We start from the raw sequence: 24,719 nt of genomic DNA, 5'->3' as shown, positions 1-24,719 counted from the left end.
AACTTAATGAGAACTGGATATTGAATGTCAACATAACAATTTAGCGTGTGATCACTTTTCTATTTTTTTTTCTTCTTCATCTACTTTGAACACTATTTATTTAGCTGATGCGTGTAAATTATTCGTCTTTGCTTTGTAGAGGAAAAAAATACTTTTTTTTTACTAAATAGGTGATCGTCAGCTTCAGATACGAAACAGTTAACTCTATTTAGTGTGGCGTAATAATGGATGGAATTGTTTTGCTTCGAGATGATTATTGGACAAATTATCAGCCTTATTATCATTTCTCGCTCTCTACTTATGTGCTGTGCTTACTCTCTGTAGCTGACGACGTCGTTAGCAAAACAATCAAGTGCGATTTCGCTTTTTGTTTTCTTTGCTTTTAACGAGAAGTATCCGCAATTACAGAAATATTTATTTCACTTTAAACTTGTTCCTTTAATGTTTATCAGTTTTCTTTCGATTTTTTTCAGGTTTTGGATGTTTCTGAAATTTTTCTATACAAACTTTGAAATGCAATAACTCAAATTTTGCTTCACGAATTTCTCTGTGGTCTTTTAAAATTGCTCAGAATCAGCTCTGAGAAGGTTTATGTACAATAAAATTTCAAAAAAGTTTTGAAATTTCAGAGAAAATTAAGAAAAACGAATGTAATGTTCATTGCATACCCCAAAGGAGCATATTTTCAGACCCAGGTAGAACAAAGTCTACGGGTTCCATTTTTTAAACGAAATCTTGCAACTTTTTCAACTTACGTGTCTCATTGCTACTGTTACATGACAAAAAACTGCCTTTCAGCGACAATTTCTGACCTTTTTTTTTCATTTGTGTATTTTTAACATAACAAGACTCAAGTAAATCCGCCAAGTCAAAAATTAAAAGAAAAAAAAATTAAACCACATTTTGCTACCTACTTCTGGTTCGTAGCAACATTTCTCCATGAGAGCAAAACTCACGCCAAAACATAAATAAATAATTGATTGTTCGTGCTGCGAACTGAATGTATCTCTCTTGAAATTGGCTTCGATGATAAATGAACTTATTTTGGTTTGGTGACAATTACACAAACGACACATGAAAATTTACTTTATCTCGAAACACATTCGAGATCATGCTTTTTTATGCTTAATTAAAGTCAGTGATCTAGTTAAACCTTTATATTTTTTTTTTATTTCTTGTCTCTGTCTCTTTTCTTTGTGTATACATGTCATAATTGTCAAAGATTAATATTTTTTTTAATATTGAATTTATTCACGTTCACCTTGAGTCACACGTGTCCGGTTTAATTATACGATTATTGAGTGTGACAAACATTGACACGTCTCGCGTTTATAGGTATTAAAATTGATTGGACGCTTCGAGTTTTAATTTTTATTTAATCCATTTTTTCAAATAATTTGTTCAAGAATTAAAATATAAATTTTTAAAAATATTTTAATTAAATAGTTTATTTTTTACATGAAAAAAAATAATAAAATCTATATTAGAAAATTATTATTTTTTTAAATTTATTTAATTAAATTAATTAATTAAAAATATTAAATTAAAGTAATCAAATATTTTTTTGATTAATTAATTTAAAATAAATAAATTAAATTAAAATAATTAAATTAAAGTATTTTTTAAATAAATATTTTTTTTATTTAATTCATAAATTTTATAAAATTACTATTTTTAAATTTATTCTAAGATTTATATATTTTTTAATTTTTTTATCAACGATTATTAAAAAAAATAAAAATCTTAGAAAAAATTTAAAAATAATAATTTTATATAATTTAAGAATTAAATAAAAAAAATATTTATTTAAAAAAATACCTTAATTTAATTTTAATTTATTTATTTTTTAAATTAATTAATCAAAAAATATTTAATTATTTTAATTTAATATTTTTAATTAATTAATTTAATTAAATAAATTAAAAAAAAAAATAATTTTCTAATATAGATTTTATTAATTTTTTTATCAACGATTATTAAAAAAATAAAAATCTTAGAATAAATTTAAAAATAATAATTTTATATAATTTATGACTTATAAAAAAAATATTTATTTAAAAAATAATTTAATTTAATTATTTTTAAATTACAGTAAAAAAAATTAAATGAAAAGTTATTTCGTTGATAGAAAAAAAAATATATAAATTTAAAAATAAATAAAAAAAATTATTTAATAAAAAAATAATAATAGTTGAAAACTTCAAAGCAAAAAAAAAATTGTCAACCACTCCCGCAAGGATTCAATTTCAATTAATACATTTTCCATCCAGCAGCACCCCTATTCAAAAAACGGGTTTCACTCGTTTCCATGATGATGGTTGATCAGATCCTTTTTCCTTTGTTAACCATTAAAATTGAACAATTAAAAATTTGAATTCAATGCACCTGCACAAATTTTACGCTTTTTTTGTTTTGTAATAAAATAATAATAGATCGTCGAAATTCAATCGAACTCGAAAATAGCAATGAATAAAAAAGTGTGATGCTCAAAATTGATAATAACTTATTTGCGTGTGCTCACATGTGATGTGGTTACATTTTTAAATGTTTTTATTATATTGTTGCAATCGCACTCAATTTTTTTTCTCGTTCTTTCTTGTTTCTTCATTCTCAAGAATGCACGAGAGGTGAATGAGATGTAAATTGATCAGTAAAAAAAATATAAAAAAAAAATCCTGAAACTAATAAATAAAGTGGTTTTCGATGTTATATTTGATGATTACTCAATAAGCAATAAAATAATATTAAAAATTTTTTTTGTTCATTTTTTTTTTGTATTTTTATAAAAAAAAATTTTAATAACAATAATTAATATTGATAATCTGATTATTCGTTCACTTGTTCGAACGCATCACCGGGTTGATGACATTTTTACTTATCAATTAATGTTTCGCGGTTGGGATGGTGACGAGTCTGTCATTATCACATCATTTAAAAATTATTCGCGACAAATTAATTTTTTTTAATTAATTTAAAAATAAAATAAATAATTTGCGATTGCATGCATTTTATTGAAGTTGCTCTGTGCACCCAGAATCATGTTGTCGTGTAACTTACAAAACTTTTTTTTTTTTTCATTAATATATGCAAATGTAATCTAGAAGCAACGAGCGAATGAACAACTTTTTACTCCGTTGTACGAGAAGAGACACGAAGAATCCCCAGAATATAGACATCCGATTGCATTCGGTGATAAGAAGTTATTGAGCACAAAAGTGAACGAGGAACGAGAAACAGAAGCATATATGATCAAATTAAAATAATGAAGCAGACAAAGTTTTGTCGAGTACTTTTTTTGTTGTTGTTGTTATTTTTTCTCATTTTTTCTGCTAAATGTGTATCACACATGCAAATCCAGGCACATCCTTTTGAGACAAAGTTTAAAAAATTTTTATGAAGAAAAATATAGGAAAATAGTATTTTTTGTTACAATATTAATTTTAACAATAGAAAAAAAATGAGTTTTTGTAATAATGCAATAAATATGCCATTATTACAGCAGAAAATTCAAAAAAAAAAAAAAGAAGACGACAAAACCGAGACAAGACAGACACGAAAAAAAAGAGAGCAGAACAATATAAATGATGCTTTAAAACATGTAATCTGCATGCATGCTCTCACGCTGTGTTTTTTAAGGAAGTAATTTTCGTAGAATTTTGTAATTTTTTTATACAGAGAAAAAAATCTGTTTTTAAATTTTTATTTTTGCTAAAATTGTTGACAATGATTGAGTACTCTTGTAATTATTATTTTTAAGTTATTAAATATTTATTTATTTTATTTTTTTTTTCAAATATTGATCGAAATTTGTCGCAATTTTTTTTATAAAATAAACCAGTTTGTAACTTTTTCAACATATATATTTTTCATTATACTATTTATATATGATGAAAGGTAGTCAGTAGCAATTTTTTTTTTTATAATTTTGGGCCCGAAAAAAAATATTAAAAATTAAAAAAAAAAAATTTAAATAAATTATTAAAAAATTATTTTTAGAGATTTTCAAAAATAAAAAAATAGAAAAAAAAATCGCAAATTAAATAAAATTTAAAATTAAATTAAAATTTTTTAAAATTAAATTAAAATTTTTTTTTAAGTTAAATTTTTTTTTTATTATTTAAATTTAAAAAAAAATATTAATTAAAAAAAATTTTATTAAATATTATTTTTTATTATTAATAATATTATAATATAATTTTTTTTAAATAAATTAATTTTTTTTTTTATATTATTTTTATAAAATATTATAATATTTATTATTTTTAAAAAATTAGTTTATTAATTATTATTAATATAAATTTTAATAATTCTCTTAAATTTTATTCAAATATGTAAAAAAAATTATATTTTATTATTTTAAATTTTTTTTTCTCGAATTAATAATTTTTTCTTTAATAATTATTTATTCATTTAAAACTTTAAAAAAAATTATAAATCCGCAACTGACTGTAGCGAACAAAAATAACGCTTAAAACAAGACGACTCATGCAAAAGTAATTAAGACTTAAGAAGGCATAAAGCAAAGGTAAAAAGATTTAAGCAGCTTGAGTATTATTTTTTTTTTATTTCGTGCAACAAGTAACAACAGACTGCATCGCTAAGAGAGCTAAGGAGATAATTCGTTCGTTTATTCTTTCTTCCTTCATTGCACGGTTCGTGGATGTTGTTTACTTTTTTTTATATATATTTTAAATATCTTACATATTTATGATATTACAACTTCGTTTAACTTGTAAACCTTAATTGTGGTAATTATAATGATAAATTATGATGATGGCAAATATATATAATGTATGTGCGGACAGTGTTCAAAAACATGATTCAAATATTTTGTTTAACTTAAATATTTATTGTACAAGATAATTTTTTGTTACGAAAAACCTCAAGATCAAGGATTTTTTTTTGTTTATAAAAAAATTATATATTTAACTTAAGAAGCAGGTTAAATATGTTGCTTGACAGTTCGCTGAAGGAGAGCGGCTTAAAGAACATGAATCATAACTTTATTAGTAATAAATATTTTATAAATAGAACCGCTCTAAAAATGATGAGGATCGAATTTTTTATTGTTATTAATTTAAAAAATTCCAGTAAATAAATAAAATATATATAATAAACAAACAAAAAGATAAAAATCTATAAATTCATAATTTTTTCGCAATAAAAAATTCTTCTTATGTGAGGAATATTAAAAACTTCATCATCATAATAGTAATAATAATAATATTCACTCCATTATACAATCCTTAATCACTCAATCATAGCTAGAGCTCGTTTTTATTGTTTATTTTATTTATTTGTTTATTCCGTTCCATTCTGTGTGATATTCTATTTTAAGACAGATATCAACGCAATTCAGTAGCAAAGTGCAAAAACTAGTATAAAAGTGAGGTAGGTTGAAAATGCAAACATTACACTTTCCAATTCGCAAGAAATAGGAACAAAAAAAAAATAATAAATAAGAAAAAGAAAACAAAGTAAAACTAAAGTGTGCACACATTCAGTGTTTTCTCTGCTTGTGAATTGACTTTATTCATAACCTTTTCTTGGTTACTCCTTTTCTTATGAACGTTAGTTTTCTTTAGTATTTTTAAATAAGATTTTTGAAAGTTTTTGAGGTCTGTCTGTGACGGTAGGGTCTCAGGACCCCAAAAAATTTTTTAGTATTTAAACAGTGGGTCAACGAATCGTTAGAGGTCCTTAAAGGGTCCTATTAAAACTAAAAAAATCGTGAAAGATTTTTTTAAGGTCCTTCAGAGGTCCTAATGAGACTCGATGAATTATGCAAAATCTCTTCAGAGCTTTCAAAGGTATCAAAAGACCCCAAAATGTGTTTAATACTTCAAAGTATGGTCCACGAACCGTTAAAGGTCCTTTAAGGGTCCTAATGAGACTTAAGAAATCGTTCAGACTTCTTTGAGGTCCTTCAGAGGTCCTAATGAGACTCGACGAACTTATAAACTTATGTTTAGATAATTTCTTAATCTAAAAAGTTCTTAGGACCCTTTAAGGAAATTCTTTTATCTTTTCTGAGACCCTTTTGAGGTCAAGAAAAAATTTTCTTTGAAATCAAAAGGGTCCCAAAGTTTCCTAAAAGGGTCCTAAAAACTTTTTAAATTAAGAAATTATCTAAAGAGAAACAATCGTCGAGTTTCATTAAGACCTCTAAAGGACCTCAAAGAAGTCTAAACGATCTCTTGAGTCTCATTAGGGCCCTTAAAGGACCTCTAATAGTTCGTTGGCCATTCTGTGAAGTATGAAACACATTTTGGGGTCCTTTGATACCTTTGAAAGCTCTGAAGAGTTTTTGATTGATTCATCGGGTCTCATTAGGACCTCTAAAGGACCTCAAAAAAGTTTTTACAATTCTTTGAGGTATTTTATCAATCTTTGAACTCTTCTAAAGGCATCTAAACCCACTTTTGTCGCTTATATTATAAACCTTCTCAGCAAACTTTTCATTTTGTATAAAATATGAATTTTTTGTGCATAATATTTGCATTTCATTCATTCATTTATTCCTCACTTGCCAACTTTTAACTTTTTATTAAAACATACCACATACTTTTGTACATTATATTTAGGTATCATCTAACAAACAAGATTTTCTGATACTTTTTTTTTGTTTGCCTATTATTTTACATTCAAATTCATGTTCAATTTATTTGTTTGGAAATAAAGAAGGAAAAAAACTTTATTTTCTTATATGGTCAATGTTTGGTTTCTTGTGTTATTGCTATTTGTTTTTTCGTTGAAGAACTTTTCTCTCCGCAAGAAATAGAGATGTTGTAATATAATAGAAAATAAATATTGTACAAAAAAACATGGAAACCAACACCTTCTTGTTGTTTGATTATTAGCATAAGTTGAAGTGAATGCGAAGTAAAGTTATTTGTATAAAAGTGTTTGAATTGCAAATTTTTTTTTTTGCTGTCTTTAGCAATGCTGAAGCGAAGTGAGTTATTATTGGTAATCATTACTTTTACAATAATAATATATTAAAGAGTTGTTTGTAAAGTTTAATTGGAAATTTAGAACAAATCGTCTTTGAAAAAAAAAATATTTATAAGAAAAATAAATCTGAAGAAAAAAGAAACTTCAGATTTATTTATTTTTATAATATTTTTTTTATAAATAAAGTAAACATAATACCATGTTATAAATTGTCTCATCGTCTTTTTTTTCTATAATTTTATAAAAGCTTCATTTAATGATATAATATATTTATTTATTATTATTATTATTTCTTCTCTAGTTTTTTCTTCGTTTTTTATCACACCAAGTCCTACAGTAATAAATAAATATAAACAACTAAATTTTTGTATAATTTTCCAATAAAGCTATTTCCAATAATAATAACTAATTTAATAAATTTATTTTGTTTGTCATAGGATACTGCTAGCTAGCTGGAGACTCACTAATGATAATATATTCGAGCTCACGAAACTATTTTTTTTATCATCATCATTTTTTTTAATCTGCTTTGACTATCTATTCACATTTTTTTTCGACTTTTTTTAATATTTCTGTTAATATACATTCATTGACACCTTAAATCTCTTTAAAAATCAAGTTTTTACCACCGTTTTATTTTTGCTTTTGACAACATTATCAATCGTTGTGTCAACGTCTTCTTCATCTATTTTTCTTCTTTTTTTTTGTGTACGAGCCCAACTATTGAACTATAGTTACTAAAGATGATGATGGTACTGATGATTAAGACGCCGAAATATTTTGTGGCGATTTTTTGTATAAAAAATTTTTTTTTCTTATAATGAAGTGATTTTGTGAACTGAATTGTATTATCATAAATTTTAGTGGAATTTTATAGCGTGATATTTTGTCGAAGATATTTTTTTTTTTGTTAAGAAGAATCATTAAAGTTTATTTTTACAGTTAAAAACTGTCAAAAGCAGGAACAAGATGACCTCTAAGCATCTGTCTGTTGCGAGTAAAAAATTGAGGTATAATTTTTAAAGAGTGCAATTATCATAAAAGTAAAAAAAAAAAGTATAAAAATAAAGCAGTCAACGTTGCAGTAAGTTATGGAGTGGAATTGCACAAAAAAAAAGGTAAAGAGAAACAAGAAGAATTATTAAAAGTTGTAATAATTGCATAAAAGGTAAACAATCATGAAGCAGAGAAAATTGAAGCGCAGTGAAGAAAGTTTGAGTTTAAAATAAGCGCCTTTTGAACTTTTTTTTCTTATTTGATACTTTCAGATTTTTGTTTTTTTAGGTTCTTAGAGAGTTCAATTGTGAGTTTTTATTTTTGTTTTAGAAGGTACTTCAAAATTTCACAAAGTTAGCTCCGTAATTTAGTATTTGAATTTTTCAGCTTTCATAGATTTTCAAATTCTTAAGGAAGAAATTTCGATCAAACTATTTAGTTTTTCATTTTCTTGGCCTAAATTTTGAGGTTAGCTTTAATTAAAAAGAAGTTGGCTTTACAATTCACAAAGTTAACTCTGAATTTACAATTTTAAAATTTTCAGCTCTTCTTTTAGATTTTTAACTACTCGACTAAAATAGGCCTAACCTTGTCAGTTTTACTTAAAAATCTTTTCTTATGAATCCAAAACTGTTTTTAACTTTTGTTTTTGTTCAAAGTTTAAAATTTCACAAATTTAGCTCTTGTTTACTAATTTTTCAATTTTTAGTTTTTTTCTTAGCTTTTTAGTTTTTCGAATAAAATTGGTCTAAACTTGCCAGTTTTACTTATAAACATTTTCTTATGAGTCCAAAATTGTTCTATACTTTTATTTTTGTTAAAATTTTTAAAATTCACAAAGTTAGCTCTTGATTTCTAATTTTTAGAATTCTCAGCTCTTCTTTTAGGCTTTCAACTACTCATCTAAATTTGTCAGTTTTATTGTAGAGCATTTTCTAATGTGTCCAGAATTGGTTTTAACTTTTATTTTTGTTAAAATTTCGAAATTTCACAAAGTTAGCTCTGAATTTCTTATATTTGAATTTTTCAGCTCTTGTTTTAGCTCTTCATCTGCTAGACTAAACTCGTTCTAAACTTGTCAGTTTTTCTTTTGAACATTTCCTTATGTGTTTAAAACTGTTTTATATTTTTATTTTTGTTTAAAAATTGAGATTTTACAAAGTTAGCTCTACAATTTGTTCGGACAGACGGCTAACTTTTCAGTTTTCCGTAAAACCATCTCCAAGATAATTACTTTAATTTTTTTTTTCGTTTTATTGGCATCGTTTTTTTTTTGCATGATGCTGCTGATCGCGTACGAAACGTAAATCTCCTCCTGAATTGAATGTATCATTAAATAAATTTATTTCAACGATCGTGATTAGTTATATCATGGTTTAAAACATCCCACCAAAGTCAATCTTATGCCTATTATTCATCAATCAATTTCTTTCTGGCAAAACTGATCCTTCAATCATTCTCTCACATATTGCTGTTGTTTATTTACCATAAATGCGTAAACCAAAGCTAATCGACTACTGTACTGAACACAATTATTTCATTTGATTTTGCACTTCATCATGTGTTCGTAAAAGTGTACTTTATGATTCTCACCACGAAAACTAACGAATACATCATATTTATTTGCTAGAAGCCATTAAAAAAAATGCAGGAAAAAAAATTGTTTCGCTCTTTCTCTTTTCAATCGTGCTTTGTTCGATTCCATTCTTTTATTTCGATTTGATACGTTAAATTGCATTGTTCAGTGTAACAACTTACTCGAGCATTCCTTTTATTTTATATATATATATATAAACTTTTTTTTATTGTTATTACTTGTTTTAGTTCGCTCATGTTCTTCGTTCCTTCTTCCAAAAACAGGTATACGAGTCCAATAATAATCATATAATAACGACTCGCGACTCTGCAATTCGTGCGCAAAAATATTTGCAATAATATAGTGCAAATAATCGAATGAAATTGGAATTTTAAATGTTTCGCATGTATGCTTTTTCGCTGGTTTGACGATGAAGAGGACCAAAATGGATGATAAATTGCCGATTTTTTATTGGCTAGAAATCCGTGATCAAACATTATTTATTGCCCTATAAAAAAAATATTTTTTTATTTTAGAAAGTTTGTGACAATTCTGCCTTTTCCGTTAAACGAAATTCGATCGCAGCTCATTAACTTGTTAATAATATTTAAAGCGCTACCGCGTGCCGTAATTAAAAAGGCATGAAAAAAGTTTAAGTTTAACACCTTCTTAAAAAAAAAAACATTTAGTAAAGCTATAAACTTTTTTTGTTTTGATAATCCGTTGTCTACGATTTTTGAACTAAACGCGATTTTATTAGATAATGATCAGACCGCGACGACCATAAAACATATTTATGATGTAGATCGGGACAATAAATCGCTATTTTTTTTTATTGTTTCTTAGAAAGAAAAATATTTTTGTGGTAAAATTGTATTATATGCAGATTTTTTGTCGCTCAAAAGTTCTCATCAACATGCTTTAATTATTAATTTGTTCGCTCTACTCGTGTTTGTTAGCTACCCAACGCCGATAATTATCATATTTATAAATATATATGAAAGAAAAAACTTTGTATAATAACTTAATTATAACGAAAAAATTTATAATAACTTAATTTTTGAACATCAACGACACATAATACAACCCAAAAAAAAAATTTATAATAACAATATAGAAAATGTAGACGACGACGACGAAGGAGATGAACTCAACCGAAATAAATACCTTGTTACCATATACTCGTTTCGGGACATAATAAGGCGAGCTATGAAGTTGTTTCGACTACCATATAATTTTTTTTAGTATACATTTTTATGTGTGTGAGAGAGTGTTTGTAAGTGTATATTTTTATATATGTTGCGTATGGAAGAGGAACACGTTCGTTTATCTCTTTTGATATAAAAATTCTTCACATGAGATATAAAGTTGTTTTGGTCGTGTTTTGTCTTATACATTTTTTTCGTATGTTTTTCTCTTCTTTTTATATTCTCATAAAATCATCGTCGTCATCATCATTGAAATTTTTTTGGATTTTTTTTTTAAAGTAATATAAGTTTATTATATTTTTGAGTAAAATAATATGAATTTAAATAACATTTTTTATTCAATACAATTTTAAATAAATTAATAATAATAAATATAAAAATAATATTTATTAATAAAATAATAATAATAAAATAAAAATAATTATAAAAAAATATTAAAAATCAAAATAATTTTTTTAAAAAATTAAAAAGTTTATTATTTAATATTGTTTTTATATTATATTTAATATATTATCATTATTTAATTCATAAAATTTCAAATTTTATTTTTAAATTTTTTTTAAATGGTTAATAATATGTTCTAAAAATTTTATAAATAAAATTAAATAATAAATTATTTAAATATTTTTAATTTTTTATTATTTTTTAAATAAAATATATTTCATGATATTAATATTTTATAATTTATAAATATTTTTAAAATAATTAAAAATATAAAATATTATAAAATATTATTATATTTTATATTTCATTTATTAATTATTTTAAAAATAAAATATTAAAAAATTAAAAAAAAATATATAAAAATATAATAACTTTAAAAATATATGTTATACAAAATAAACATACATATAGTTATAATTATAATAATTAAGTTATTAACTTTAAAAATTCTCTTCCCCTTTTTAAGAACGAGTTGACATCTCATTACCTCGCCAACTAAATGAGCTGTAAACTTCTATGCATAACTTTCATCTATTTAAGTTTTATGATGTGACCATTCAATCATATATGTACAATATAATATATAAAAAAGTCATAAATTTGTACACATTATGCAAATACATGTTTATAACAACAACACTCAACACAAAAGAATTAATATTAAAAAAAAACGAGAAGAAGAATAATTTTGTGATTAAAACACACACAAAAATAACGCCTTTACACGTCTCATAATTTAACAACAAAAAAATAAGTTTAATGTGTATATATCATGAAAATAATAGTTTAAATTTTTTTTATTTTATTTTGTAGTTAAGTTATGCTTACGCGTGCATGAAATTTTTGTTACATTTAAGCTTATGGCTCGTTGTTATTTGGCAGAAAAATTATGATTTAAAAGGGTGTAATAAATATTGTCGAATTATTATGAGTGATGCTAATTAAGATAAGAAAAAATATATTTAATGGAGATCAAACCTTTTGTTGTATTTTCCGTTATTCATTATTATACATTATTAATTATTATTATAAAAAGTAATAATTAATAATAAATAATTTTGAAAAGCGATGTAAAGTTGAAACTTACCTAAAAAGAGAAAAAATAAAAAAAATATTAAATAAATATTCATTAAAAATAAAATTAAATTAAAAATTTAAAAAAATTATTTTGTAAAAATTAAATTAAATAAAAATTATTTTTTTAAAAAAAATTAATTTTAAAAAATTAAATAAAAATTAATTAAAAAAAAAAAATTATTAAAAATTAATTAATTAATTAAAATTTAAAAAAAAATATTTTTTAAAAATAATTTAAAAATCTAAATTATTTTAAAAAATAAAAAAAAAAATTAAAAATATTAATTAAAATTAAAAAAAAAATTAAATAAAAAATTTTAAAAAAATATTAAATAATTTTTAAAAAAAATATTTTTTAATAATAATTTTAAAATTTAATTTTTTTTAATAAAAAAAAATTATTTTTTTTAAAAAAAAAAATTTAAAAAAAAATATTTAATAAAAATTTATTAAAAATTATTTTAAATAAAAAGATTAAAAAAAATATTTCAAATTAAATAAAAATAAATATTGATAAGAGTAAAATGGAGTAAATAAATGTAATAAATTATTCATCGTTACTTTGAAATATAAATATAATATAATTCCTATTACAGTGTCTGGCCAATTGATTAAATATTGAATGTTGTGTCAATCAATCTTCGTTATTTATTTATATTTATTCAAAATTAGAATACTTCTTCGTTATTCATAAAAATATTTATGAACAATGAACGTCATCATAACTGCATCGCATTGCCAATATTTATATATGTTGGCGCACGTCTTCGTCGTACAATGAACTTGTTCAGTCTTGTTCTTAATTAAAATTAAAAAGAAGAAAAATAAATAAATAAAAATCACAAAATCTAACTCAATTGCTTGAAATTCATAAATAATTACATAAATTATTCATCTTGTTTTGTTATTCCGCGTTGACTGACAAACAACGTTCAAACAAGAAATCGGCAAAAATATAAATGACCAAGATTTGTGATTCGCGCGTCAAGATATTAGAAGTTACGACTTTACGAGATAAACGAACAAAAAAAAAAGTTATGAAGACATCATCGTTGCGAAGACAATTTTTCGTGTTGGCGTGGGTGGATTATATTTGATTAGCTATCTCGCATAATAATTGTCATTCATTCATAATTCATAGGAACAATTTTGCGTCAAGCAATTCAGTTTGTGTTATGATGTTATTTTAAAGCGCGGTCCGAAACTCGAAATACAAAGAAGTTAATTAAGATTTTTGGTTCGTAGACTGATGTGAAGGTTATGTAGGCAGTTAGTTTGACGAAATTTAATGAAATGTGTTTCGGTAGTTTTATTTTATTTTTTTTTTTTTTTGGAACATGAGCTGGGCAGGTAACGTTAATATTATTATGATTAAATATTTGCTGAAATTGCCGCGACTACTTAAGTTAGGTAGTTGTCAATATTTTAATTTTGGATTTTTTTTTAAATATTTTTTTTTATTTTCAGATTTTTGCTCCAAATTGGATTTCTGTCTTGAGATGAAATTACAATAAAATTCAAAAATGCGCTTTTGTCACCGGCATTTAAATTTTTAACATCTTGTCATCACTCTTCATCGTCTATTGACTACTTTTCAAATGTTTGCCTACACACATATATTTTTTGTCATTGTCACACAAAACAAGTAAACTCATTGTAAATTATCTTCACGACAAGTGTAACTATAGTTAGTGTGGGATAGATAAACAAATCTTTCTAAAAAAAATTATGAAAAATCATCAAATAATTTTTATTTTAAATATTTATGTATAAATGAGTACATTAAGTACCAAAAATATTAAAAAAAAACCAGTAAAATTTAAGTTATTTGGCTTCAAAATATGCATTGGGGCAAAATTTTAAAATTTGCACTGGGGTGGAGATGCAAATATTTTTGAACTAGAAAAATTAAAAATAATCAAAAGTGCGAAAATTGAAAATGTATATTGGGACAAAAAAATCTAAAATGTGCATTGGGGCAAAATTTAAAAATATGCATTGGGACTCAAGTTAAAACTAACGTTGAACAAAACTTTTCAGGAATTAAAAAAGTTTATTTTTAAAAAGCAAAATATGTGCAATGGTGAGAAAATTGAAATATTGCATTGGGCTAAAAAAAAATTAAATGTGCATTGAGCCAATAAATTAAAATGTGCATTGGGACGAAAATAAAAATTTAACAATAAACTGAAAACTTAAATTATGCGTTGGGATAAATTTAAAAAAAAATTATTACGACGAAATTTCAAATTTTACATTAGGAGACATTTTGAAATGTAAACTGGGTCAAATTATTAAACCGAATTCATGCGGTAAGTAACATGACAAACCCACAAATTAAGCTTTAATTTTCGTAGAAATCCGACTCCAATTGGGACATGGCATCCTTTTTTCTTAAAATAAAGCACTTTCCGACATTACATCACGTCAATTAGTCGCTACACTCGAAAATTCTCGTACAAGTGTTAAAAGAACTGACGACGAGATGCAGCATAACAACAACAAAGAAAGGACAAACAACTGGTAGGATAAATTTTTCTCGGAAATTGGCCTGCTACCATCATCATGAAGCACACGCTAAATCGCTGACTGTATGTTTTTTGTTAAACAAAAAATAAAAAAAAAATTTGATTGTTTATACAAAGTTAATATTTAACTAACTTTGTACCCATGTAGCGTAGAAACTGGCGTGCCGTAAGTTGTTTTTATACTCACTCACTTACTTACGGACCAAAAAAAAAAGTGGTTTAATATTTGTCTTGAGCAAATATTAATGAGAGTGAAGAGTGAGAAAATAAATAAACATAAGATTTCTCCGTAAATTGATATATTGTAACAAGTTGAAGTTATATATTAGTTACGACAAAACTCAAATCTATCATAATTGGTTCAAATACTTTTTTCTTTTTGCTTTCAGTGATGATTGATCGCTTGACTATCTTCTTCTGCTCTCTACTAGTTAAAGGAGTAAGTAAGAGGAAAAATGACATGACACCTTAATAGTCAGCAAATGTTAAGTAAATAAATAATTCATCAATATTCGACACTCTCTTTGACTTCGTTATGAATAAAATTTATGTTAAAACATGCAGTGAAAATTACATCGTCTCACATTTAATAATGAAGCTATTCATTCAAGTGCCTCCAAAAGGTCTTCTTCGATAGATATTGAATAGTTGGTCGTGCTTGGCTATTAGAAATTGACGTAAAAATTTAAATATTTATGAGACAATTTTTTTTCTCTTTTATTTCTTCAGGAGATCTGCATAAATTTACGATGTAGTTGATGGTCCGTTGATCGTAATGGCAATAAGGGATTTTAGTTTGCGGAAGTTTGGAGCTCGAGAAAAATTTTTTGAGTAATATTCGGGTAAGGATGTATTTTGATTTTTTTTATAAATAAAAATTAATTGCTTATTTTTAGACAAAGACCGGCGACAGGTAATGTCGCTATTACCTTTGTGGCAGAGAGAAAAGAAGATAGACGTACTGGAGATATTCTGGATAATTTTGGAAGAATAAAGCGATTGTTTAATTAATTGATTGAGTTTTCATAGTCATTGGGGTTACATTAAATTAATTAATTTTTTAGAACAAACTTAATCTTCAAATCTTTTTTTCCATAAAAATTTGTTAGATTCAAGTTAGATTCCTTTAAAAGCTCAAAACTCGAGCTTTTGCATATCCTTTAAACTAAAAACCCCATAGAAACATAATATACCATAGTTTGGCGATAAAAAACAACTCTTTTAACAGCATCACCATTTTGACAGTTTTTATATGTCTTTCTATCAACATTGAGACATGACTCAGTAAATCTATAACTGAATGACGGTAAATGGAATTTGTCGCGAGAATTTGAGGTGAGGCAAAAAAAAGCGTCAAAGTATGAAAAGCAGCTTATAAGCTCAAAACTCTTTTCTCCAGCTGTTTGGCCCAATTTTCCTAAATCCATTGAAAATTGATAAACTTTAACGAAAAAAAAAAACTTTTGAACTTTAAAACTTTCTCGATAACCTGCTTCAATTTTCAGCTTTCTTCAAACCAGTTTTTTTTTTCATTATTTAAGAATAAGTTCTTCCTCATTTTTTTCTGGTTGTTTAAAAAAAACACGAAGAAAGATAATGACAAAAAATGTCGTTTGAATCCAGCAGAGAGAGAAAGAGGCATCTCAGTGATAAGATACTAATAAAAAAAAATGAGAAATAAAAATAAAGTTGTATGAACTTAATAACATTGTTGCCGTAGGATTCCGTAAAAAAACAAACAAAAAAGGTCGTTTTATGAGTGTTAGAAATGCTTGTTTGTTTGAGATTCATATTAAATCCATCGACATCGAAACTGTTGCATTATTATAACATTTCGATGCAAAGAAACAAACAACAACAACAAAAAATACGATGCATGTATGGACACCTGAACATTCATACATTATGTTGTTGTAAAGTGCAGCAGTGGTCGTTGTCGGTCGAAAAGGGAATACAAAATAACAACCTCGCAAGCTGTACGAACGATATATATGTAATAAAGTTATTTAAAATTCAAAATGGGTTCTATAAATTTTGTTTCTCTTTTTTGTTTGGGATTTTTTTTTTTTTTGTGTAAACTCTAAATGATTTTTCTTCGATCATCATCTCAAGTCTTCTCATATACGACGAAACAAAAATAATAATAAAAATGTAAAGTCATCTCTTTGTTTCCCTTTCTTACATTTCTTTTCCTTTTTTTAGTCTCTTTTTTATTATTTTTATCAATCCAGTTCAATAGAGCTTGAACTATAAATTTAAAACGAACGAAAGTTTCACATTCATTCAAGAAACAAAAATTCGTGTCGATGAATAAATGCAATCATTTTCTGTGTCATGCAAGAACGAATGCATCCTCTGCAGAATTCATATATCACAGAGGACGACATTATTCGGTAATGAATAACGAAACAGGTAAAAAAAAATATTTCGTCATACCTGTTATGTGTATTTTTTTTTTGGATCATCGAGAGAGATCATGAGGGTGTCGACATGTGTAACATATTAAATTTATAAAAATCATCCAGGCCAATGAATGTACTGCAAGAACATTTTCATGACAAAAACAATAAATGTTTCAACGTTTTCTGATGATGAAAAAAAATTCTCGTTTTTTTTCTGTGTTTGTATTTTGTAGGAATTGTAATAAAAATGAAAAATTGTATATTGTTAAATTAACACGTTTGATATAACAAACAAGAGAACAAGAGGCAATATCATGTACCTAAAATTTCGTCGGAGTAATGTTATTTACAAAATAATAAAGCTAAAAATAAACATCCGATTTTTCAATTTTATAATTAAAAGTTTGTGCTATGTATGAGTTTTTGAATTAATTGAACGAAAAATGGTCGAAAAATTGGTTTAACATTTTTTATGAAATTATGAATTATTATAAGTCACCAAAAATTATTATTTTTAGATATTTTGGTTCAAAATTGATTAATTTAAGACCTCAAAAGGCTTGAAGGTCATTTAGAGGTTAAAATTTAAGTTGATAGTTCTTTCAGATACCTGTTGGGTTATAATTGATTTCAGGATTTAAGAAACTTTGAGCTAAGACATAATCAACTCTTATTAAGCTTTTGATTCAAAACAACAAAGTTTTAGACTTCAAGGTCTTTTAGAGGTCAAAACTGCAATATATCAATCAGTGTTGTCAAATCCATCAAAAGCTTAAAGTCAGGCTCTTAGAGACTTACAGCTTACATTTATTTTATATGAAAATCGAAAGAATTTTAATTTAAACCTCTTAAAACTTTGAAGGTCTTTTAGAGGTCAAATTTTAAAATGACAGTTTTTGTAATTTTTAAAACGACAACTGCAAGCTTAAATAACTTTTAAAACTTTAGTATCAAGTTTTTGTTCTTACTGTTTAAAAACTAATCTAAAATTTAAGCTTTTCAAAATAATTTTGAAAGCTCAAGACCTCAAAAATCTAAAAAAAAAATTTTTAATAAAATCTGTCAACGAAATTCAATTCAAATACGACTTTCTTTCATCCAAAGCGCCGCAAAAAATAACAAATTTTTATTTAATTAGTTTCGAGAAAAACGAGTATTTTTATTATTCGTACAGCTTCTCTCATAAACACTCGACACTCGGTTTAACGGCAAATTTAAAGTAATTATTTTGGCAATAGATTCTACACTTTATTGACATAACATAACATTCACTTTGTTCGCTCATGCATGGGTCATTTGATGAAACAAGTGTGTGTGAGATGTTTCGTCAACCTGATTTTCGAAAACACTTTTTTTTTTCAATTTCTCAGGAAATGCCGAAGAGCAGAACCTTCATTACAAGGTTAGTTAAAAAAATTGAAAGAAAGAAGACGACATACCGAGGGAGAGTTAGACGTCTCTCTATTGTTCAAAGTGCCCCCTATCACTCAATTATTATTTTTTCCTGTGAAGAATTTCTGAGGCTGCTGCTGATTGTGAGGATCGGAGCGACGAAGTGATGCAGAGAAGAATGGAAAGATGAAGGAAAAAATGACAGGTACAAAAAAAAATAACAATAAATTCAATCCGATTTCTCTTTTATCTGCCTTTTTGTGCTTTTTTTTTAAATAAAATAATAGAGAATAAGCAAAAAAAAAATAGAAGAAAAGAAAAGTTAATGAACATATATTCCTCGAAATGTCTCCATATGTGAGGAATCCTTGTATGTGTCATAAATTTTGTGATTTGGCACCATATTGCGCGGCGAGAGACCATTTAATGGGCACTGAGTAGCATTTTTTGTGTGAAATCTGTCGCTCAGCCAGTCTTTTGTCTCTACTTTCCTCGGTCTTTAAATTAATTTTTTCAGAAACTCTTGCGACGTGCGCCGGAAGTTCGTTTCTTCGACATTTATCACCCGAAAAAATGCATCTTCGGTGCTTGTGTCATATCAAAAATGTTTATTGTACAACAACACCCGAAAACATGACAGCAACGCACTTTAATTTCTGAGTTATGAGCGAGACATGTTATGTCGAGTCTACCCGTGAAACAGTGGCGATGAATATGAATATGAATAAAACAAATAAAAGACGAACGAACGAACGAACGAAAAAAAAATTCAAACGATTAAAATTCTAAGCAGTGACAGACACTTGAAATAAATATTTGAATTGAACAAACCAAGCAGCTCGAGAGAAACAGAAATGTCTAAACAGTTAGATAAAGGAATGACAGCAGACGCCGCTTATCGTCTTTTTATTACGGACAGAATATTACATCCCGTCACGTAAAGCAGAGAATTATTAAACAATTATTATTGCGACTATTGAAAAAAAAAAGATTTCCACAAAAAAAAAAAGATCTGAATCTCCACTTGTTACGATTTTGTAGAGAAATTTCAAGCATCATCGCAATGTAAACAGTCAAAGCTTATTTTAATTAGAGAGTTTATGGCGCGGAACAGTTTAAACAGCAGTCGTCACCTTTTAAGAGACACTTTTGTGGTTTGAATGTAGAAATAGTGAAATTTAAGTGCATTCATGAAATGAAAACAAAAATAATACAACTTCCGTTTTGAATTTTGAGAGCTAAAGAGGAAATTTTCAGAACACAAAAATTGATTTTGAGACCTCTAAGAAAAAATTTAAGATCCCAAGATAAAAATTTGAGAGCTTTAGAGTGAAAGTTAAGACCTTAAGAGGTAAATTTAGGACCCCAAGAGAAAAACTTGAAATAAAAAAGAAAAAATTGAGACCCCAAAGAAAATATTTAAGACCTCAAGACAAAAATTTGAAACCTCAGCACAAAAATTTGAGACTTCACGAGTAAAATTTAAGACTTGAGGTCTTGAAAGAAACTTGAAACCTTAAGGGATAAATTTGGGAACCCAAGGAAAAAGTTTGAGACCTCAAGAGTGAAAGTTAAGCCCTTAAATGTAAAACTTAAGACATCAAAACTGAAACTCAAGTACTCAAGAGGAAAATTTAGGACCCCAATAGAAATACTTAAAAGCTTAAAATATAAATTTGAGTTCTCAAGAGGGAAATGTAAGACCCCATGAAAGAAACATTTAAGCTCAAGAATTAATTGTGGGACCCCAAGATAAAAACTTTAAAGCTCAAAAGATAAATTTGAGACCTCAAGAAAAAATTAAGACCTCAAGATAAAAATTTAAGACCTCAAGAGAAAAATTTTGGACATATCAAGAGTGAAACTTTAAACATCAAGAGGTAAATTTGGGACCTCAAAATTTAAAAAACACAAAATTTATCTCTTCAGACCTCAAATAAGAAACTTGGGGTAGAAAAACTTTTTCAGACCTCAAAAACGAAATTTATGACCACCAAGAGTAAACTTGGGACCTCAAATAATAATTTTAAGACCTTGAAATCTCGATGAAAAAAATTTTAACAGAAAATCAAAAATTTCGCTAAAACCCGTTAAAAAACTGTCAAAACCTCACGAAAATTTTAATCATAAAATTTCCCAACTGCACTTTTTTCACGTCAATCCATGAAATTCAATATTACTCTCCGAAACTTCACGTAAAAAGTGTCACAAGTCCATCACTCACTCATATTTTCTCAATGCCGAAAGACAGATTTATTATTTTAGCAAGTGAAGAGGAAAAAAAAGTTTTTTCATTACTTTTCAAACATTTGCAAATAAACACATCAAAAAATATTTACTTACACTCAAATACACAACAACTGCAAAAATTTTGCTCTACAACTATTTTCATACAAATATAAAATATTTATTATTAGTGTTTTTGCGGCAAACAAATACTAAAAAAAAATTCTGCTTTCTAAATGTTTGTTTTACAACACATCAAAACAGTTTTTGAATTCTATATTTATAAGGTTTTTATTTAAAATTTAATTGATACAACGTGATGATTGAAATATGAATCAAATTCCCGTTCGACGTTTTTTTTTCTTTATTTTGTTTAAAGAAAAAAAAAGTTTTTGCTTGAAACTTGACTCGAGAATTTAATGACAAAAGCAATGCAGCTCAGTCTCATCACCCAATAACGATGAAGATGAAGCGCATCAAAGACCATTTGCCGATGATAAAAATAATAATAAACTTTGGATACCTGTTTAAAAAGTGATTAAATTCCTTTTTCTAACATTTTTTCTCTTGACTTTTAACGTCTCTATATCGTCATTAAGACGTGTCACGTCGCTGACCAAAAAGAACAAAAAAAAAAGTTCTAACAAAACAATTTATGTCGTATTTTATTATCTTTTCAAGAAATTATTCAGTCTGACTTGAAACACTTCAAATATCCTTTTTCTCGTCTCTCTTTCGACTCACGAATGCAGGAATGAGTTAGTGAGTGTGTTAAAAAAAGAACCATAAAAAATTTAATTAGTGCATCACATATTTTTCGTTTATCTCTGCTTTTTCGTTTTTTTTTTGTCCTCTTTTCTCTCTGCATCTTTATTTTTTTATTATTATTATTTAAAAACATTCTTATAAAATTGCTTCTTCAAAAAAAACAACAACGAGACGACGACAAAATCAGTGAAATTTGAGAGCTGCCCGAAAAAATTAAAAAGAGAAGTTAACTAACGTTTAACAACAAAATGGTTAAAGTTGACTAAGCAAAAGGATTTTCTGAATAATTTTGTGTTTAAATGCAGCCGCTGATATTCCGATGAAAAAAAAGAAGAAGGAGGAAGATGCGTGTAATAGGAGAAGTCACACCTTTGCGGGGAGTTGTTTGAACTCGACTTTTTTTTTGATGTGGTTTTTATTGGATTTATTGGATAAGTCCTTTAAAGTAACATTGATAGTTTTTTTTTAATTTTGATTTTAAAAAAATAGAACTAGAAAAAAATTAAAATAAATTAAAAAATAAAAATTGTTTAATTATTAAAATTAAAAAAATTAAAATTATTAATTTTAATTCAAAAACTTTTTTATATTTAATTTTTTAAAAAACTGTGTCAAATTAATTTGAAAAAATAAATTATTTAGAATTTTTATTTTTTAATAATAAATAAATTTTAATTTTTTAGTTAACTATTAAAATTAAAAAAAAATAAAATAATTTTTTTTTTTAATAATAAATTAAAAATTTTTTTAATTAATTATTAAATTTAAAAAAATTAAATTTTTTAATTTTAAAAAAATTTTTTAAACTATTAAATTTAAAAAAGTAAAAATTAATTTTAAAAAAATAAATTATTTAAATTTTTTATTTTTTAATTTTAAATTAATTTTTTAATTAACTAAAAAAAATTTAAAAAATTAATTTTTTTTAATTTTTTAAATTTAATTTAATTTATTTTGAAAATAATTTAATATAAATTTAAATAAAATAAAGTTAAGCAAAAAAATTAATTGTAATTTTCGACATGAAAAAATATAAATTTTTTTTTGCTTTCATATTTTTAATTTTGATTAAAAAACTTTTTTCTAATTTTTCTACCTTTGAAAATGTAAAAAAAAACACTATTACAAATATTTTATTGTCAAATTTTTTAAAATAACAAAATTCTTTAATATTTTTAAATCCTTAAATTTTTTACAAAAAATTTTTTTTTTATTTAAATAAGTAAATTTTAAAAATTTCCATAAAATTTATTAAAATTTTTAAACTAAAGCTTCTTATTTGAAGCTTTAATTAATCAACAATGTCTCAAAAATTGTTCAAATTAATCAATTTAATGACATCAATTTTTTTTGCATCATCTAAATGTTGTTTTGATGACATTTAGCTCTTCAATTTTTTTTTTATTTTAAATCAAATTTTATTCCTTATCTAAATCCACAGACATTCGAATGATGATGACACGAGTAAAAGGTTGTTCAAATTGTAAAAATAAATATTTGATGTCTAGATGTTAGAAAAATTGTCTGCCTTACTGTTTACAGTTGTTGTTAGTTACCTTAAAAAACTGTTTAAAAAAATATCGTGAACTATATTTGATTTGAGACTCAAATTTTTATCACTTATGGTAATCTTGAATCAATTTCCGTTGAAATTTGTTGATTTAAAAAATTTTAGTAGCCCAAAAAAAATATATTTTCTGGGCTTAAAATCTCTTGAGGGAATAAAAATCTTTAAATATCCGTTCAATTGTTATTATTTATCATTTTTTACAATTTTTGTTCTCATAAGGACCTGGCAAGTGAAATCAATTGAACTTTAAATCCGATGTCCAGACAAGAAAAAAAATCCTATTTCATTGATCAACAATTGGCATCCCCTTCAGGGATTAAGTTGTTGCAACATTTATTTCTCAAAAAAATGATGAATAAATTTTTCAGGATTTTTTTTTTATAAAAAAAAAAATTAAATTCGCATTTTTATTGTTATATGATTATCCTTATAAATGTCTACTTAACTGAAGAAAAGTACTTGAAACGAGGGTAAATTTCCAATTTTTTTTTTTTTTTTTTTTTTTTTTTTTTAACAAGTACATTTGTGGTTAGTATAATTAACGCAATTTTTCTCAAATTACCAAGCAAACGACAGAAAAGTAATGAGAAAACCACAAAACCATAAACGATGTCACACAATCATCATCGGGTAATTGAGACACTGAATGAAACTTACCCATGCGACGATGGATGATGAAAAGCTCCCTGTCCGGCAGCCGACGGATCCCATAAAAAGCGTTCGTGTTGCGCACGAGACTGTTCCAGTGATTGCGACAGGGGCGAATGGTAGGCCATGAAGGCCGATGGCAATTGTAATCCGGGATAACTGGGAGGCGTTGTGGCGGCATTTGGGATTCCGCCGGCAGTTGTTGGCGCGGGCGGTGAGGCATTTGACAAATTTGTCATGCCCGGATGATGGAAGGCGGGATGCACTTGCACTTGGTCATGAAATGTATCTTTTTCAGGCATTTTTTTATTTTTTAAATTTTTATTTAAAATTATTTTTTTTTAATATTCTTTTATTTTTAATTTTTTTTTATCAAAAAATCATTTTTATTTAATTTTTTTAATATTTTTTTAATTATTTATTTTTCTTTTAATTTTTTATTGATAATATTTTTTTATTAAAATTAAATCGTCACTTAATATAAATTCACTTGTTCAGAAAAAAAAAGTCACTGATAATTCTCAAATTGTCAAAAATCAACAGTAGCGAAAATCTGTTCACGAACCGATGTTGTTCAATCTCTGATTAAGACATTACTGAACAAGTTGACAGGTATAGACCATGCATTTGATGATGATTTGAATAACAGATGTGTGTGTGTGTGTTCGTTCAGAATCACTCGTGTGCACGTGTGTTTGTGTTTGTAACACTTTCAACACCCGACGATCCTTCGAAGATCGCACCTCATCGCTACGTACGATGATCGTCCTTTTTTCAATGATTTTTTTTTTAATTTAAAAATCCTTCGCGATCTGCCGTCGGCTTAAATTCCTCATTTCTTTCATTTATTTAAACACACACTCTACGTCTGAGTCGAGACAATTTCAATTTCTTACTAAAAAGATATTTTTGACTCAATCTCTGGCTGTC

The 24,719-nt window shown here is 25.6% G+C and overlaps 2 protein-coding genes across 2 annotated transcripts in view; both read right to left on the bottom strand.

Moving 5' to 3' along the window:
- The window catches only part of LOC134834896 (transcriptional activator cubitus interruptus), a 46,017-nt gene extending 21,363 nt beyond the window's left edge, over positions 1–24,654 (bottom strand). Inside the window, exon 1 of the mRNA XM_063849702.1 lies at positions 23,799–24,654. Coding sequence (XP_063705772.1) covers positions 23,799–24,091 — 293 coding nt within the window. The 5' untranslated portion in view covers positions 24,092–24,654. The remainder of the gene's footprint in view (positions 1–23,798) is intronic.
- LOC134834673 (BTB/POZ domain-containing protein 9-like) overlaps positions 1–24,719 on the bottom strand; it is a 131,751-nt gene that overhangs the window by 26,607 nt on the left and 80,425 nt on the right. The window lies entirely within an intron of this gene.

The sequence above is a fragment of the Culicoides brevitarsis genome, chromosome 3 (genome assembly GCF_036172545.1).
Source record: "Culicoides brevitarsis isolate CSIRO-B50_1 chromosome 3, AGI_CSIRO_Cbre_v1, whole genome shotgun sequence".
NCBI lineage: Eukaryota > Metazoa > Arthropoda > Insecta > Diptera > Ceratopogonidae > Culicoides > Culicoides brevitarsis.
The sequence above is the reverse complement of the archived record's forward strand: the minus strand, read 5'-3'. Positions and strand labels throughout refer to the sequence as shown.